This window comes from Ovis canadensis, chromosome 4, assembly GCF_042477335.2.
Source record: "Ovis canadensis isolate MfBH-ARS-UI-01 breed Bighorn chromosome 4, ARS-UI_OviCan_v2, whole genome shotgun sequence".
NCBI lineage: Eukaryota > Metazoa > Chordata > Mammalia > Artiodactyla > Bovidae > Ovis > Ovis canadensis.
Window position 1 is genome coordinate 91547652 of NC_091248.1, and position 18165 is coordinate 91565816.

The 18165-nt window shown below is 48.0% G+C and overlaps 1 protein-coding gene, 1 long non-coding RNA gene and 1 other non-coding gene across 27 annotated transcripts in view; 2 read left to right on the forward strand and 1 right to left on the reverse strand.

Annotated features, from left to right (window-relative positions):
• Nucleotides 1-999, reverse strand: part of CCM2 (CCM2 scaffold protein) — a 52366-nt gene extending 51367 nt beyond the window's left edge. For 4 of the 25 annotated variants that reach the window (XM_069586870.1, XM_069586853.1, XM_069586864.1 and 1 more), the window contains exon 1: nucleotides 920-988. Coding sequence is in view for 4 of the 25 variants with exons in the window: in XM_069586848.1 (XP_069442949.1) it covers nucleotides 479-508 (30 nt within the window). In the remaining 21 variants the exon portion in view is untranslated. Of the gene's footprint in view, nucleotides 1-478 lie in introns of all 25 variants that reach the window. The other 21 variants (XM_069586847.1, XM_069586851.1, XM_069586849.1 and 18 more) reach the window with 15 other exon arrangements.
• Nucleotides 1000-11817: 10818 nt separating this feature from the next.
• Nucleotides 11818-15606, forward strand: LOC138438877 (uncharacterized). Its single transcript, XR_011256492.1, has 5 exons — nucleotides 11818-12689; nucleotides 13011-13059; nucleotides 14537-14626; nucleotides 14967-15130; nucleotides 15418-15606. It is a non-coding gene; the product is annotated as an uncharacterized lncRNA (long non-coding RNA).
• LOC138439894 (small nucleolar RNA SNORA9) lies at nucleotides 13487-13618 on the forward strand. The gene has a single exon (XR_011256837.1). It is a non-coding gene; the product is annotated as a small nucleolar RNA SNORA9 (small nucleolar RNA).
• Nucleotides 15607-18165: the final 2559 nt, after the last annotated feature.

Sequence of the window (18165 nt, forward strand, 5' to 3'; positions counted from 1 at the left end):
ACCACCTAAACCCATTGTCCAGGGGCTCGTCTCCTACTCCTCCGCGCGGAGCCTGACTCCCGCGACCCTGTCCCGGGCCCGACCGTACGCCGTTCACCGGGGGGCCCCGGCCTGCCCACCACGCTCACCTCCAACAGAGTGAGCCTCCCGGCCTCCCAACGCCGGACTTCCAACCTGGGGCCTCCCCACGCCGGACTCCCACCTCGGACTTCCCCGTGCCGGGCCTCCCCACGCCGGACTCCCGTCCTAGACCTCCCCACACCGAACCGCCTAAATCAGAACTCCCCTACACGGACCTCCCAAGCCGGACTTTCCCACGCCCCGTACCGGCCGACCGACGGGCAGCCCCGAGGGATCCTCCCATGTCCCCCGAGCCCTTCCTCGCCCAGCCCCTGCCCCTCCACCTTCCGCCTGCCTAGGTCTGGGGTCCAGCACGCCCTCGGCTCAGCCTTCGGGCGGACGCGCTCTGCAGGCTCACCTTCTTGCCCTTCTTGCCCTCTTCCTCCATGTCTCCGCGAGCGGCCCCCGCGGCCTGGCCCGTCCCGGGAGCGCCGCGCCGCCCGCTGCCGCTACATGCTCGCCCTGGCCCCGCGGCCACCGCCGGTCCTGCGCCGCTCGCCCGGCCGCAGTCTCCGCCCGTGGCCGCCAGGGGCCGTCCGCGCCCTGCACCCCACACCCCGCACTTCCGGGCCGAGGGCGCGGCCCCGCCCCCGCGAATACGCCCCGCCCCGTGTGCGCACGCCCCTTCGGCCCACACGCCCCGCCTCCAACCCTTCAGAGCCGCCGAGAATGAGCCTGCCCTCCTCGGCCCTTCAGGACCGCGGGAGCGCGTCTGTCGCGCCCCTACGCACCACCCCTCACGCCCGTCAGGGAGGGCCAGAGCGCGCCTGCCCCGCCTTCAGCCCGTCCTCCTGCCCACCAGAGCTACAGGAGCGCCTCCAGCTTTTCAAGTCTGCCGCCATCTTTACGGCAGCCAACTTCCCAGCCTGCCTCGCGCTCAGGGAGAGGGAGCTCGGGCCGACAGGAAACGGGGGGCGGGGCCGGCGGGACGGGTGGGACCTGTGGGGAAGGTAAACGACGGGAAGAAGGTTGGGCGTGGGGCTATGGGTGGGGGCCTGTGGGAGAGGAAGGCGGAGCTGAAGGAAGGGGCAGGACCGGCGGAGAGGGCAGCGGGGCTGCGGGTGGGAGAGGCCGGAGAGGAGAGAAGGACGGGGCTTGCGGAAAGGTGAAGGCGGGAAGCCAAAGTGGAGCCGAGCCTGGGGAAGGGGCGCAGGACTACGCCCTTTTCTTTTCTCCCGTTACTTTCCATTCCTGCAGGCACTGGGAAGACTTCCTATGTTACAGACTTCCTATACAAACCTGTCAGGGAAGTTTCAATGCAACAGAACACGTCCGGACCGTACAGAATAAAACTTCGAACTTTAACCAGCCACCTAGAAGTAACAGCAATCTTACAGTGAGATCCGGACCGATTGGTTTGCCCAAAAGTACACTGCAAATCGGAGTTAGCTGCAGCAGGCCCGCTCTTTTGCCACGACTAGGCTGCCAGTAAGAATCTTGCAGCACAGGTAGCATGTAAACCCACAGCAAACAAACCGCTATTTGCCTCAACTGATCTTTTTTAAGAGTATTGCCTCTTGTGGCAGCGGTCAGTAGATTATCTCTCAGCTTCACATTCACTCTCAGTTCCCATCGCGGGATGGAGCTGGGCCTTTTGAGCATTAGTCCTTTGCCAAGTAACCCAGTGTGGAGCTTTGCCAGGAGAAACTGCTTGGAGGCAGTGTGGGAGGGAAGGGGCTTTGTTACCTAGATTCAGTGAGTTTTCTTGGCAGGCACATGCCTAAAGAAGCCTCTGAGGCACACACCTTCCTACATCAGGGGTAGTTTCTCCAACTCCGGGTTCTCCCAAGCACTTGACACTGCAGTGGGGGCCTGCCAGCAACACCCAGCAGCCGGCAGATTCCTCCAGCACTCATCTTGAGAAGTTTTCTATCTGGAGTGGTCAGCAAGACCCCCTCCATGAGCAGTTTTCCCTGCACTCTAGAGCAGGGGTCCCCAATCCTCTGGGAGGCCTGTTAGCAACAAAGCCACCACACATCAGGAGGTGAGCAGCGGGCCAGCAAGCCAAGCTTCATATGCCTTCCCCATGGCTCCCCATTGCTCACAGTACCACCTGAACCATCCCAGCTACCACGCCCGTGGAAAATTGCCTTCCACGAAACTGGTCTTGGTGCTGTGCCAAAAAGGTTAGGGGTCGCTGCAGTAGAGGGTAGACTTCAGCAAGCTTTGCCAGTACCTCTCTGCCATTCGGTGAGCTGTAGTTATGCTATTTCCGACAAAGTCTGGATCTCAGCCCCAGGGGGAGGAAGATCCTGTGTTCCCCGTAGTAACCTTCAGTACAGTAGTTGCTCCTTATATCTACTATTCTTGTATTCAGAGTTCTCTTCATCTTTAATACTGATTCCCTTGTTACCCTAATTTTCTGTTATACTTAATAATTCTTTATAGTTTTATAGTTTCCTACACTGTTTCTATTTCCTGATTGAACCCTATTTGATAAAGATACCAAAGAAATGAGTGGTCTCTAGTACTCCCTGAAGGCATTAGGGATTAGGCATTAGGCATTCCAGTCCCTTTGGCACATAAAGCCGAAGTGTGGGAAATGAATTTTCCATCTCCCTCCTGCAATAATTTAGCTTCCCACATTCACAGACACAAATAATGCAATGCGTTCAGTGGTTATTTCCCCGCCATTCACTGAAAAGAGGCCTGATATTTTAGATCTTCCACTAATGTACCTTTGCATACTCATCATGCTGTAATGTAAATAACCCTACTAAAACTTCCCTTAACCTAGTGTTAGGAAAAACTCACTCAATTCCTATATTTCTCCCTTGCTTTTTTCACACTACCATACTCACACTTCTGACACCAGATGTGAGGGCTTTTTTTCCACCCCAAGCAATTTTTTGACACTAGCTATCTGTCCTATATTTAAATCAATTCTGATACAGCGACCTGTAGAGACCATTGGATCTCACTGGTAAAGGGCTCAGTTCCACAAGACTGCCCTGCATCCCACTTCAGATGACAATTAAAAGTCCATATTGTTACTTGTACTTCTGACCAACCAGCTATAAATTGGAGGTTCCCAGGATCCCCTCCTTGAATGCAAATAATATGTTAGAATGGTTCACAAAACTCAGGAAAACAGATTCCTTATTGTTTATCAGGGTTGTTAGTTTGGCTGTGCCAGGTCTTAGTTGCAGCATGTGGGGTTTAGTTCCCTGAGCAGGGATCAAACCCAGGCCTCCTGCAGTGGAAGCTTGGAGTCGACCAGTGGACCACCACTGAAGTTTCCAGGTTGTTGTTACTCTCTATATATTCTTTCAGAGCTAAATCACTAACTTTATTTCCAGGCATACATCCCAATTGATTTGGAAGAATAAAGAAGTTACTCTTTGGAAACGTGGTTTTATTTGTTTTTGGATGTGCTGGGTCTTAGTTGCTGTGTGCCAACATTCTCTAGTTGCCATGAGTGTGACCTACTCTCTAGTTGCAGCAATTGGGCTGCTCACTGTGGTGGCTTCTCTTGTGGAACACAGGCTCTAGGACACAAGGACTTCAGTAGTTGTGGCTCATGGGCCCTCGTGTGTGTGCTCAGTAGCTGTGCAGCTCAGGTTTAGTTGCCCCACTGCATGTGGAATCTTCCAGGACCAGGGATCGAACTTGTGTCTCCTGAATTGGCAAGCAGATTCTTAACCACTGGACCATTGGGAAAGTCTGGAGATGTGGTTTTAGAAGTTCTTTTCAATATTTGAAGTAGTTAAGATACTGCCGATAGGTCTGTCTCTCTTTGTGCCAGCCTCATGCAGCCTCCTCGTATAAGGCAGCTGAGCTTTGATTATGTGGTTTTTAATGTTTTGGTATCATTTTTTATTACTTGGAGCATCTTGCCCTTTCTAGTGACTTTTGTTGGTTATCATTTCAGAAAAAAAAATTTCTTTCAGTCCTTGGCAAGTCCACCATTTTTGGTCACACACACACACACACCCTCACATACATATTCTGACCCTTCATAACCATTTACTTTCCTGGTTCTCTTTGATTATCTCATGGCAGAGTGACAGAATGGAGAGAGCAGTAAATTCTGAGCTTAAAAAACCTGTATCAAGCCCCAACCTTCTGTGAGATCTTCAGCAAGCCATTTAACTTCTCTAGGTTAATTTCCATGTTGGGGCTTCCCTGGTGGCTCAGACAGTAAAGAATCTGCCTGCAGTGCAGGAGACCTGGATCTTACCTGGGTCGGGAATATCCCCTGGAGAAGGGAATGGCTACAAACTGCAGTATTCTTGCCCAGAGAATTCCACAGACAGAGGAGCCAAGCAGGCTACAGTCCATGGGGTCGCAGAATCAGACCTGACTGAGCAACTAACACTTACACATTTTTCACACTTATTTCCATGTTAGCAGACTGTTCCTACTCTGTCACATGACATTTAACAAGATAATGGGATTTGAATACTATAAACTGAACATCATCAGTTCAGTTTACTTGCTCAGTCGTGTCTGACTCTTCGTGACCCCATGGACTGCAGCATGCCAGGCTTCCCTGCCCATCACCAACTCCCAGAGCTTACTCAAACTCATGTCCATCCAATTGGTCATCCAGTCACCTCATTCTCTGCCATCCCATTCTCCTCCTGCCTTCAGTCTTTCCCAGCATCACAGTCTTTACCAATGAGTCAGTTCTTCACATCAGGTGGCCAAAATATTGGCGTTTCAGTTTCAGCATCAGTCCTTCCAATTAATATTTGGGACTGTTTTCCTTTAGGATGGACTGGTTTGATCTCCTTGCAGTCCAAGGGACTCTCAAGAGTCTTCTCCAACACCACACTTCAAAAGCACCAGCTTTTTGGCGCTCAGCTTTCTTTATAGTCCAACTCTCACATCCATACATGACTACTGGAAAAACCATAGCTTTTACTAGATGGACCTTTGTTGGCAAAATGATGTCTCTGCTCTTTAGTATGCTGTCTAGGTTGGTCATAGCTTTTTTCCCAGGTAGCAAGCATCATTAAATTTCATGGCTGCAGTCACCATCTGCAATGATTCTGCCGCCCCCCAAAATTAGTCTCTCACTGTTTCCATTGTTTCTCCATCTATTTGCCATGAAGTGATGGGACCGGATGCCATGATCTTAGTTTTCTGAATGTTAAATTTCAAGCCAGCTTTTTCACTCTCCTCTTTCACTTTCATCAAGAGGCTCTTTAGTTCTTCACTTTATGCCATAAGGGTGGTGTCATCTGTGAATCTGAGGTTATTGATATTCCTTCTGGCAATCTTGATTCTAGCTTGTGCTTCATCCAGCCTGGCCTTTCTCATGATGTACTCTGCATACAAGTTAAATAAGCAGGGTGACAATATATAGCCTTGATGTGCTCCTTTTCCTATTTGGAACCAGTCTGTTTTTCCATGTCCACTTCTGACTGTTGCTTCTTGACCTGCATATAGATTTTTCACGAGGCAGGTAAGGTGGTCTGTAATTCCCATCTCTTTAAGAATTTTCCAGTTTCTTGTGATCCACGCAGTCAAAGGCTTTGGTGTCATCAATAAAGCAGAAGTAGATATCTTTCTGGAACTCTCTTGCTTTTTTGATGATCCAACAGATGTTGGCAATTTGATCTCTGGTTCCTTTACCTTTTCTAAATCCAGCTTGAACATCTGGAAGTTCACGGTTCACATACTGTTGAAGCCTGGCTTGGAGAGTTTTGAGCATTTGCTCAAGACTGGGAGCTGACTGTGGCTCAAATCATGAACTCTTTATTGCCAAATCCAGACTTAAATTGAAGAAAGTGGGGAAAACCACTAGACCATTCAGGTATGACCTAAATCAAATCCCTTATGATTGTACAGTGGATGTGACAAATAGATTCAAAGGATTAGATCTGATAGACAAAGTGCCTGAAGAACTATGGACGGAGGTTTGTGACATTGTACAGGAGGCAGTGATCAAGACCATCCCCAAGAAAAAGTAATGCAAAAAGGCAAAATGGTTGTCTGAGGATGCCTTACAAATAGCTGAGAGTAGAAGCTAAAGGCAAAAGACAAAAGGAAATATATACCTATTTGAATGCAGAGTTCCAAAGAATAGCAAGGAGAGATAAAAAAGACTTCCTCAGTGACCAATGCAAAGAAATAGAGGAAAAGAAAGACTAGAGATCTCTTCAAGAAAATTAGAGATACCAACGTAAAATTTCATGCAAACATGGCCACAACAAAGGAGAAATGTTATGGACTTAACAGAAGCAGAAGATACTAAGAAGTGGCAAGAATACACAGAAGAACTATACAAAAAAAGATCTCATGACCCAGATAATCACGATGGTGTGATCGCTCACTTAGAGCCAGACATCCTGGAATGTGAAGTCAAGTGGGCCTTAGGAAGCATCACTATAAACAAAGCTAGTGGAGGTGATGGAATTCCAATTGAGCTATTTCAAATCCTAAAAGATGATGCTGTGAAAGTGCTGCACTCAATATGTCAGCAAATTTGGAAAACCCAGCAGTGGCCACAGGACTGGAAAAGGTCAGTTTTCATTCCAATTCCAAAGAAAGGCAATGCCAAAGAATACTCAACTACCCGACAGTTGCACTCATCTCACATGCTAGCAAAGTAATGTTCAAAATTCTCCAAGTCAAACTGAATATATTTACTAAGAACTAGACATAAAAGTTTAAGTCATACCTGAATGATCTAGCGGTTTTCCCTACTTTCTTCAATTTGAGTCTGAATTTGGTAATAAGGAGTTCATGATCTGACCAGTCAGCTTCTGGTCTTGTTTTTGTTGACTGTATACAGCTTCTCCATCTTTGGCTGCAAAGAATATAATCAATCTGATTTCGGTGTTGACCATCTGGTGATGTCCATGTGTATTGTCTTCTCTTGTGTTATTGGAAGAGGGTGTTTGCTATGACCAGTGCATTTTCTTGGCAAAACTCTATTAGTCTTTGCCCTGCTTCATTCTGCATTCCAAGGCCAAATTTGCCTGTTACTCCAGGTGTTTCTTGACTTCCTACTTTTGCATTCCAGTCCCCTATAATGCAAAGGACATCTTTTTGTGTGTTAGTTCTAAAAGGTCTTGTTGGCTTCATAAAACCGTTCAACTTCAGCTTCTTCAGCATTACTGGTTGGGGCATAGACTTGGATGACTCTGATATTGAGTGGTTTGCCTTGGAAACGAACAGAGATCATTCTGTCGTTTTTGAGATTGCATCCAAGTACTGCATTTCAGACTCTTTTGTTGACCATGATGGCTACTCCATTTCTTCTGAGGGATTCCTGCCCGCAGTAGTAGATATAATGGTCATCTGAGTTAAATTCACCCATTCCAGTCCATTTTAGTTCTCTGATTCCTAGAATGTCGACGTTCACCTTTGCCATCTCTTGTTTGACCACTTCCAACTTGCCTTGATTCATGGACCTGACATTCCAGGTTCCTATGCAATATTGCTCTTTACAACATTGGATCTTGCTTCTATCACCAGTCACATCCACAGCTGGGTATTGTTTTTGCTTTAGTTCCATCCTTTCACTCTTTCTGTAGTTATTTCTCCACTGATCTCCAGTAGCATATTGGGCACCTACTGACCTGGGGAGTTCCTCTTTCAGTATCCTATCATTTTGCCTTTTCATACTGTTCATGGGGTTCTCAGATCTGATAGATAGAGTGCCTGATGAACTATGGAATGAGGTTCGTGACATTGTATAGGAGACAGGGATCAAGACCATCCCCATGGAAAAGAAATGCAAAAAAGCAAAATGGCTGTCTGGGGAGGCCTTACAAATAGCTGTGAAAAGGAGAGAGGCGAAAAGCAAAGGAGAAAAGGAAAGATATAAGCATCTGAATGCAGAGTTCCAGAGAATAGCAAGAAGAGATAAGAAAGCCTTCTTCAGCAATCAGTGCAAAGAAATAGAGGAAAACAACAGAATGGGAAAGACTAGAGATCTCTTCAAGAAAATTAGATACCAAGGGAACATTTCATGCAAAGATGGGCTTGATAAAGGACAGAAATGGTCTGGACCTAACAGAAGCAGAAGATATTAAGAAGAGGTGGCAAGAATACACAGAAGAACTGTACAAAAAAAGATCTTCACCATAAGATCTTCATCATAATCATGATGGTGTGATCGCTAATCTAAAGCCAGACATCCTGGAATGTGAAGTCAAGTGGGCCTTGGAAAGCATCGCTACGAACAAAGCTAGTGGAGGTGATGGAATTCCAGTTGAGCTGTTTCAAATCCTGAAAGATGATGCTGTGAAAGTGCTGCACTCAGTATGCCAGCAAATTTGGAAAACTCAGCAGTGGCCACAGGACTGGAAAAGGTCAGTTTTCATTCCAATTCCAAAGACAGGCAATGCCAAAGAATGCTCAAACTACCACACAATTGCACTCATCTCACATGCTAGTAAAGTAATGGTCAAGATTCTCCAAGCCAGGCTTCAGGAATACGTGAACCATGAACTTCCTGACGTTCAAGCTGGTTTTAGAAAACGCAGAAGAACCAGAGATCAAACTGCCAACATCCGCTGGATCTTGGAAAAAGCAAAAGAGTTCCGGAAAAACATCTATTTCTGCTTTATTGATTATGCCAAAGCCTTTGACTGTGTGGATCACAATAAACTGTGGAAAATTTTGAAAGAGATGGGAATACCAGACAACCTGACCTGCCTCTTGAGAAATCTGTACGCAGGTCAGGAAGCAACAGTTAGAACTGGACATGGAACAACAGACTGGTTCCAAATAGGAAAAGGAGTACGTCAAGGCTGTATATTGTCACCCTGCTTATTTAACTTATATGCAGAGTACATCATGAGAAACGCTGGACTGGAAGAAACACAAGCTGGAATCAAGATTGCTGGGAGAAATATCAATAACCTCAGATAGGCAGATGACACCACTGTTGGGGGCCAGAGTGAGGAACTCCGCCCATGACAAAGGTCATGAGCAAGGAAGCTTGGCATACACAAAGGCGTGATCAAGCCTCAGGAAACCCTCTGTTCCCGAGCATCTACCCCCAAAACCAGAGTGCTTTACGGGGAGCTCTCCCCCATAACCATTTCTCTCAGAGGAGTTAACTTGCAGCTCCAAGTTAATAAAAATTCCTGGGCGTGACCAGAGTGTTTCAACTTAGGAACTCTGAAGCTTCTCTGGCTGCCTGATCAGGCTTGTCCGGCCGCATGTGATTGTTTACAGCTCCCAACTGTGAGAGGCATGGGATGTTTTAAAACTTTCTAAATACAGACTCTTTTGAGAAGTTAGAAGATCATTAGTATAGTATAGTGGGTTGATTAGTGAATCAATTATATTGGTGAAGGGTTTTTTCATTTGTCCTGCCAATAATTACTGCTAATTCCCTGCCCTGGGTGTGACAAGGATGTCTCAGGTCAAACCTCTCTGCTGACAGACTAGCTTGTGTGACAACCTCTCAACCATAAACAGCACAGAGAGTTTGGAGTATTAGCATAGGGCTTTTTTCATTGATGAGTCAATGATTGCCATCAGGCCTCCATATCCTTAGGCACCTGGGAATATATTAATCAATGTATTTGGAATATAGAAAAGGAAATACAGTAGTTTTTTGATGTTAGCAATACTAGACTTTTTGAGTTAATCTTCTCTTTTGTTATAGATCACTGTACTTTGTTATAAATCACTATGCTATGTAAAAATGTAACTTTATCACTATCTTAAGACAAAATAGATCTTAAGGGAAACATTGGTGAAGGGTTTACATTTGTTGAGCCAATATTTGCTGCTAAGTCTCCATATTCCTGCCCTTATAATGAATACAACTAGCATATAGGAGAAATAAGTATTAACCTTTAAGATTAATCATGTTAAACCTTAGGTTAAGTAAATTCCTTTCTTGATTGTAACCCACTACACCCTCACCCTATAGGAATGCAACTTTATTTGGAGGGTGGTGCCTGATTTAAGAAAAAAATCACCCCTGGAAAAATAAGTTTTCTGGTTAACTGACCGGTATCAGAAAGGGCCATAAAATGTCAGCAGACCTCATGGCCAGAAGATGATGAAACTCATAAGACCTTTGTATAATTTTATATGAAGCACCTGATTGTGACAAGGGTCAGGTCTGCTGACCCCTGCATGACTCTGTATTCATCCCTATGTATAACAAAAAGATAATATAAACAAACCTGAAAAATAAAGAAATCGGATCAGTTTCTGGAAAGACTGATTCCCCTGTGTCATTTCTTTCTCGCTCCCCGTTTCCCTGGCTGAATTCCCATCTGAAATGTGGGTACTCACCAAGCCTGCTAATTCTGCCTGGGCTTCTGAGATCGGACCGGGGAGGCCTCAGTGCTTCCTCTCCTTTGGGAGAATGGAAAGACACCTGTGGCCTACGTAGGTGGTGATTGGTATTCCATGTAAATCAGTTATTCAGCCTCTTTTCTCCACTAATTCTCCTACTACACTATCTGTTTCTAATCTCCCTCTATATCTGTAATTAAATAAGTTTTTTCCAGGACGCGGACTCCATCCCCACCTTCGAATTACCCTGGATCCACCGGGGCTGGACCCCAGCACACCACCCTTATGGCAGGAAGTGAAGAGGAACTAAAAAGCCTCTTGATCAAAGTGGAGAGTGAAAAAGTTGGCCTAAAGCTCAACATTCAGAAAATGAAGATCATGGCATCCGGTCCCATCACTTCATGGGAAATAGATGGGGAAACAGTGGAAACAGTGTTAGACTTTATTTTTGGGGGGCTCCAAGATCACTGTAGATGGTGATTGCAGCCATGAAATTAAAAGACGCTTACTCCTTGGAAGAAAAGTTATGACCAACCTATATAGTATATTGAAAAGCAGAGACATTACTTTGCCGACTAAGGTCCGTCTAGTCAAGGCTATGGTTTTTCCTGTGGTCATGTATGGATGTGAGAGTTGGACTGTGAAGAAGGCTGAGCGCTGAAGAATTGATGTTTTTGAACTGTGGTATTGAAGAAGGCTCTTGAGAGTCCCTTGGACTGCAAGGAGATCCAACCAGTCCATTCTGAAGGAGATCAGCCCTGGGATTTCTTTGGAAGGAAAGATGCTAAAGCTGAAACTCCAGTACTTTGGCCACTTCATGTGAAGAGTTGACTCACTGGAAAAGACTCTGATGCTGGGAGGGATTGGGGGCAGGAGAAGAGGACGAGAGGATGAGATGGCTGGATGGCATCACGGACTCAATGGATGTGAGTCTGAGTGAACTCCGGGAGTTGGTGATGGACAGGGAGGCCTGGCGTGCTGCGATTCATGGGGTTGCAAAGAGTCAGACACGACTGAGCGACTGGACTGAACTGAACTGAACTGAGACATAAAAATGGGCTTCCCAGGTGGCTTTAGCAGTAAAGATACACCTCCCACCCCCAACTCCCCCAACCCCTCCTGCCAGTGCAGGAGCTGTAAGAGACACGGGTTTGAACCCTGCATTGGGAGGATCCCCTGGAGGTGGGCATGGCAACCCACTCCAGTACTCTTGCTTGGAGAATCCCATGGACAGAGGACCCTCGTGGGCTGCAATCCATGGGGTTGCAAAAAGCCAGACATGACTGAACCTACTTAGCAAGCACACATACATAAAATGAGTTTCCAGGATTGCTTGCTTTTCTTTACAGAAGCAGGTTCTTGCTTTCCTAGCCTGATGTTGAAGACTTGAATATGTAGTTCTCATCCATCTCATGTAGTCTTAAAATCCCATTAATACTTACTGTATCTCCAACAAGCCATGACCTTGCTAGTCTCAGTAACTTCCAATGTGTTTTTCTCAGCCTGTGTGGCAGAAATACTTGCTGAATTCTCCAGCAGTCCAGTGGTTAGGACTCATGTGCTTTCACTGCTGTGGGCCAGGGTTCAGTCCCTGGTGGAACTAGGATCCCACAAGCTGCACAGTACAGCCAAAAAATACACACAAAAAAAAACAAAATTTCTTCTCAACTCAGAGAACCTCTCCACAAAGTTAGAAGAAAACAATTTTATTATCGGATAAGCATTAAACCAGAATGTGATGCGCATCACAACGAAAAAAAAATGCAATCATAGAAATCCTACTCTTCTATATAGCTAAAAGCACATAACCCGTTACCCTAGGCAGGTTATGCAATTTGAAGTCAGGCGACAACTGGGCTCTTAACCTTCCAAGACACAAGGAGATCAGTTTCAGTCCCTTGACAATGTTTCAGAAAGAGGGTTCCCAAGCCCTTTGAAACATAAATCTTGAGGTGTGCGCGGCCTTCAGCCAGCACCATCCTGCCCGCGCCCCTCTCTCCGCCGGCTCCGGTACTCCTGTTCCTTTGCTATGCCCGCTTCCCCACTCCCTCAGTCCCCGCCCCGAGATAGCAGTAACGCGGCGGGCCTCCCATCCACTTCTCAGGACAGCTGAAAGGAGCAGCTAAAGCGTGCCCCGCCTCGCCCCGGCGCTCTAGTGACGTCATCTCCTGGCGCCGCGCGGGACCGCAGGTCACGTGATGCACGTACCGCTGCCGGCGGGCGGCGTGATGACGCAAAGAGAATGTGCGCGGCTGCGGGCATGTGTGGTTACGGTGGTGAGGCTGCTCCTGGTCGTTACCATCCACTGCCATCGAGAGTCCCAGGTGGTGCCTGCGACCTGCTGAGTACAGGTGAGGATCGTGCAGGCTGGAGGCCCTGCTAGGGTGTGACGTGCCGGGCGCTGGACCCAGTGGGAGCTGGCGCACTATCCTCAAGTTGTCCCGCGCTTGGCCCCGTCGGTCCGGTGCGCATTCCGGGTGCTCGGCCCTGGCGGTTCGATCCCGCGTTTGCAGGGGGACTCTACCGATCTTCTCCGAGTCCTGTTCGGAGTATATGTGCGGGCTTGGCGGGCGGCTCCAGGAGGAATAGGGTCTTGGGTATGGTCTCACAAGGGATGAGAACTAGGGAGGCGATACGAGACCTGCCTCTAGCTGACCGTGTGCCCCCTCCAGGTGGATGATCCTCGGCTCCTCCGCAGCAGAGCTCCTGTAAGATGCAATGGTAAGTGACGCTACCCCGGCCCAGCTCCCCGCTCCCAGAAATGGGTCCCCGTTTTGGGTCTGCAGTTCCTAAGTATCCTCTGAATAGTAAAAAAAAAAAAAAAAACCGAGAATATGGAAGACAGAGCTATTTTGTATAATGATGCGATGGTGAGGATTTCATCTCGTAAGAAATGAAGTTAAGTTAACCCTGTTCTGTCAGCTTCTTGATAAGGTTGCCTCCCCCAGGGCCGTTTCCCTCACTCTCTGAGCCAGAAGAAATTGTTGTCCCTCGTCTGTCCTTCCCTACTGTCTGTCTTATTTGTGTCCATGGAAACCCAAGTAGGCCTAATTCAACCTCATGATCTCTTCCAGGTTCTGGTGCAGGCTGGTGCTCAGTGAAAGTACTGCTGTCTGCCCAGAGCTTTAGGGACTTGAAGGAATGTGGGCTGCAAGCCTCCAGCGTGCTTGGGTCTGCAGTGACCCTGTGCATTCCTACAGTGCTTGCAAGAAAATTTTGAAACGGTTTGAGGCCTTGCCCTGCTCCATCCAGAGCAAGGTTATAGAAATTTCAGACAGTTGCTTGTTCCCTTCCCCTATCTGGCATTCTGGGCAGCGCACAGACCTGTACTGTTTGATGTGGTGGCCACTCGACACATATGGTTACATTTAAAACTCAGTTTTTCCTTCACACTAGCTATATTTTAGGTGCTCAGTAACCACATTAGGCAATCGACTACTGTATTGGACCATGCAGATTAGAGAACATTGATATCTTTGCAGAAATTGTTTTGGACTTTAGGTGTTAGCTGTGTTCCAGGCTCTTTAAAAACTTTATATCTTTTAAACAAAATTCTCACAGAAGAAAATGAAGCTCAGAGGGAGTGGTAAAGGTGGAGTTAGACCAGTAGCAGGGAATATAGAGTAGAAAGAAAGAATGGGGATAGGCCCTGCCCTGAGGGACTGACATACAGGGTGTTACTATTAGCTGGTAAACAAGACAGACCCAAAGGCTAAGTTCTGCAACAGTGCTGGGTGCCCATGGAGCTTACAGAGGGTGAGGTCAGTATGCATTTATTGTAAAGGAAGACCTCATGGGTTAGGAGGGCACAAATGTTGGTTGAACTCTGTTTTGTGCCCAACTTAATTGCTACCCTATTTAAATCTCTGAGGACCACCATAAGATAGCCTTAGGTCCAATGCAGATGAAGGAGTCATGGCCAGAATTGTGTGCCCAGCTTTCCTAGCCAGAAAATGGCAAGTCAGGCCTCTCCAATCCTACAGTCTGCTCTTTTCCAAAATGCCAGACAGGGAGGGAGGAATGAAATCCAGAATTGGGTAAGAAGTTTGGATTGGAGGGAAATGTCATTGGTGTGAGGGCTGTTGGTCCAGGCACAGAAATGCCAGGATGGAAAGGGTGGCCAGCGTGGTCATAGCAGGAGCAGCACAGCTCCTGTGCTCCTGGACAGTAGGATCACACCGCACCTTCTCCCCTGAAGGTCAAAGCTTCTAGCAAATTTGGATCCGTCTCTTCAGTGCAAGCGTTGAACACGCCCGTCTCCTGAAGTTGCTGTCAGAGGCACTTCTCGGTGAGTCTCATGTTTCTGCAATCCTCGGAGTCAGATGCTGGCTGCCACTTGACTTTATTTTCAAAGATATTCAAGTAACAGACAGCCTTGGGACGTTGACATAGTGCCTCTAGGGCAGAGAGCAGGTGTGCGGGCTGTCCGATGTAAAAGTTGGCTTTCCTGTGCTCAGAGAGCCCACGTGCGGGTGCCTTCCGGCTCCCCTTGTGCCACCTGTGGGAAATGGGGCCAGTTGGAGAGCACTGAGGCTCTGGATGTTGCTGTGGTTAATGAGCAACTCCTACCCGCATCCATGTAACTGACAGGCTACTTTGTCACCTGCCTTTGGTTGTGGGTATATCAGGTCCTGACAGGCACCGCCCCCCAACCCAGCGGACTCTGCACTGTGTTCCTGCTCCAGCTTCAGCAGCAGACATCCCAGGATGCGAGAGCTAGAAGAGAGTTGAGAGGTGATCCCTTCCATGGATGATAGATTATTCAGGGAATCTGCAGTCGTGAGTATGCCAGGTCTGTCCTAGCAGATCATTTCTGTTCATTTGCTGTAGGTCTCCCTGCCAAGAGGTTCAAAACCATCCACTTAATTTAATAATCCCTGGCTATATCCTTACATCACTTTATTTTTACAGCAGGCCTCCATGCTGTTTCCAGCTTATTTTAACAGATGAGGAAGTGGGAACTGAGGTGGTGGCTTGGCCGCATTGATGCACCTGGTGAAGGTGCAGCGGAGTTTGAACTTAGGCCTTTGTACCACAGTTTTCTGAAGAAGCTTAAATCCTCACTTGTTCCCCTTCCAGGAGTCAGGAGTTTCTGGTTCTTGGCCCAGCTGACATGTGCACATCTGACTGACCTTCGCTGACCCCAGGTTTGGATGCCATATTGTCTGCTTCCAGAACAAGGATCTTCACTATACATTGGGACCCAGGCCCCTCTGACATCTGCATGAAAAGTGATATTTAATAAAACAGTTTAAAATTTGTAATTCAGCCCAGCCTCTGTTTCTCTTTTTTGTGTGTTAGGTACAAAGAGGAGGGCCCTGCCCTTCCTGAAGGAGTTTCAGCCAAGTTTGAGGGAGCCCCTGAGGTGTCTCGCATTCTTGTTGCTTTTGAGACTGCAGAGTGGTCGATAGAGAATTAGGACCTGTCATCAGGAGCTGTACCTTGGATCCCAGAGGGGGTTGCACTGGCCTGACAGGGTTCTCTGGCTCTTGTCCTCTATACCAGTGTGGGTCAGTCTTGGTTATACACCGAAGTATTGAGACCCCAGCGAGTGGATTGATGTGATATGATTGATATTGATATGATTTTATGATAAAGAGTTGCTCTATCCTCATGATCTTTTTCATCTGGTAAACTTTTATAATTGAAGCCTATTTAGCTTGTTGGTGATCTTTTCAAGGAATGTCAGCAGGTTAAGCCAAGGCTGATTGGGCCAGAAAGAATTAAGTAAACCACATTTACATTCAGTTTGTTACTGATGTCATGAATGGAAAAGTACCCAAAGGTTCCTTCAGCCTGAGTCACTGCAGCTACATCCTGAGGGGGCAGAGGCAGAAAGCCTCACACCTCAGAACCGCATACCAGGGGAAACCCTCCTGACAGCCTCCATGGTAGACAGACTGAGAGGTAGCAGCTCTCAGGCTGGGTCATGTGGCCTTTGCGGATGCAGGTGGCTCCAGGGCCCTTAGATGGACTTAGTCCCTGCAACTAACTCAAAACTAGTGTGCTCTGAGACAAGGTGAAAGTAAAAGCAAATCCTAAAATGGGTACAACGATGTAGGAGAGCTAAGAAATAGGAACTGGAATCCTGCTACACAGGTCAATGGCATCAGCAAGGGGACCCAGTGTGGGGGTCATTGAAGGGACTGGTTAGAGGGCGGCATCCTGAAATTGACCTAAGTAACCAGTGAAACTGTTAACCCTCAGCCCCCAGGAGCCCCTCCCAGCTGTCCTTTCTCACCCACCTGCTAGCTAGCCACTGCCCCAGATGATCACACCCTTCGCGGGGGGGAGTGGCAGACAGGGCCGCCGCTTTCCCTGCCTGAGAAGAGGCAGGGGCCAGACAGGGCCGCCACTTTCCCTGCCTGAGAAGAGGCAGGGGCCAGACAGGGCCGCCGCTTTCCCTGCCTGAGAAGAGGCAGGGGCCAGACAGGGCCGCCACTTTCCCTGCCTGAGAAGAGGCAGGGGCCAGACAGGGCCGCCACTTTCCCTGCCTGAGAAGAGGCAGGGGCCAGACAGGGCCGCCACTTTCCCTGCCTGAGAAGAGGCAGGGGCCAGACAGGGCCGCCACTTTACCTGCCTGAGAAGAGGCAGGGGCCAGACAGGGCCGCCACTTTCCCTGCCTGAGAAGAGGCAGGGGCCAGACAGGGCCGCCACTTTCCCTGCCTGAGAAGAGGCAGGGGCCAGCAGACCCAGAGGTCCAGCCAGATTCAGGAGGGGAGAGGAGTTTTGGTGTGCTCTCATCAGCCTCGTGAAATAAACGAGGTAGTGAGTGGGAAGTCCTTTTGCAAGCTGTCAGAGTGGAGAGAGATGATTGCAGTTCAGGGTCACAGCAGTAGGATCCGGCAAGCTCCACCCACAGGCCAATCCCCAACCTAAGAACAACCTTACATCTTTATGTGGGAAAACTAATCTGTGACATGAAAATTTTATCAAGTTCAGGTTTCAGTGTCTCAAGTTTCACTGGAACAACCATATCATTTTTTACGCACGTTAGTTTAATGTAAACCCCAGGCCAGGCGGTTGGGGAAGCCTGAAGGTTGGGGAAGTGAAACCTTGAGGCTCTGTGAGAACCCCCCAGATACTCCTGAACTTTGGTTTGGAAAACCCTTAAAAAGCACCAGCCCAAGAGGCAGGGGATGAAGGGGGTGTCTTTAAGAGACTGGGAGGATAAAACCTGACTAGAGTTTGCTCAAAAGAAGCTCCAGGCCTGGCACAGGGTGGAACCAAAGCTTGATCCTAACAGAAGGGTCCCCTCAGAACAGTGGTGTGTAATGCGAGGCTTGGTTTTTCAGGCATTTGAAAATAAGCACTTAACAATTTTGATGTTAATTCAGTCACTAAGTCATATCTGACTGTGTGACCCCATGGAGTGCAGCACACCAGGCTTCCCTGTCCTTCACTATCTCCTGGAGTCTGCTCAAACTTATGTCTCTTGAGTCATTTTAAGGTATTTGAAGAGAAAAAAACCCTCACATATCAAACAATATTTCAAAATAAACTAGCTCTTTGAGTACAGAATCCCAAAGGTAGTACAGAGATGACTGAAATTTGGGAAACACTATCCTCCCTGTGTGAGGGGAGGGATAAGAGAGAACTGTCCCCTCCCCAACCCCAATCCCGGACGCCATGTGGTCAAAATCTGAGCTGGCCAGTCTGGCCACATCTAAAGGTGCTGCATGGTCTATAGAGGAAGGTGAGGCCACACCTCTGTGCGGTAAGGACCGAGGTGGGACAGGGGGCTCCTGGAGCAGTTCCTGTCCTTACTACTAGAGGGACAGGCAGGTGGGCCTCAAGGACACAGGACCCTTCCAGGAAGCATCCAGA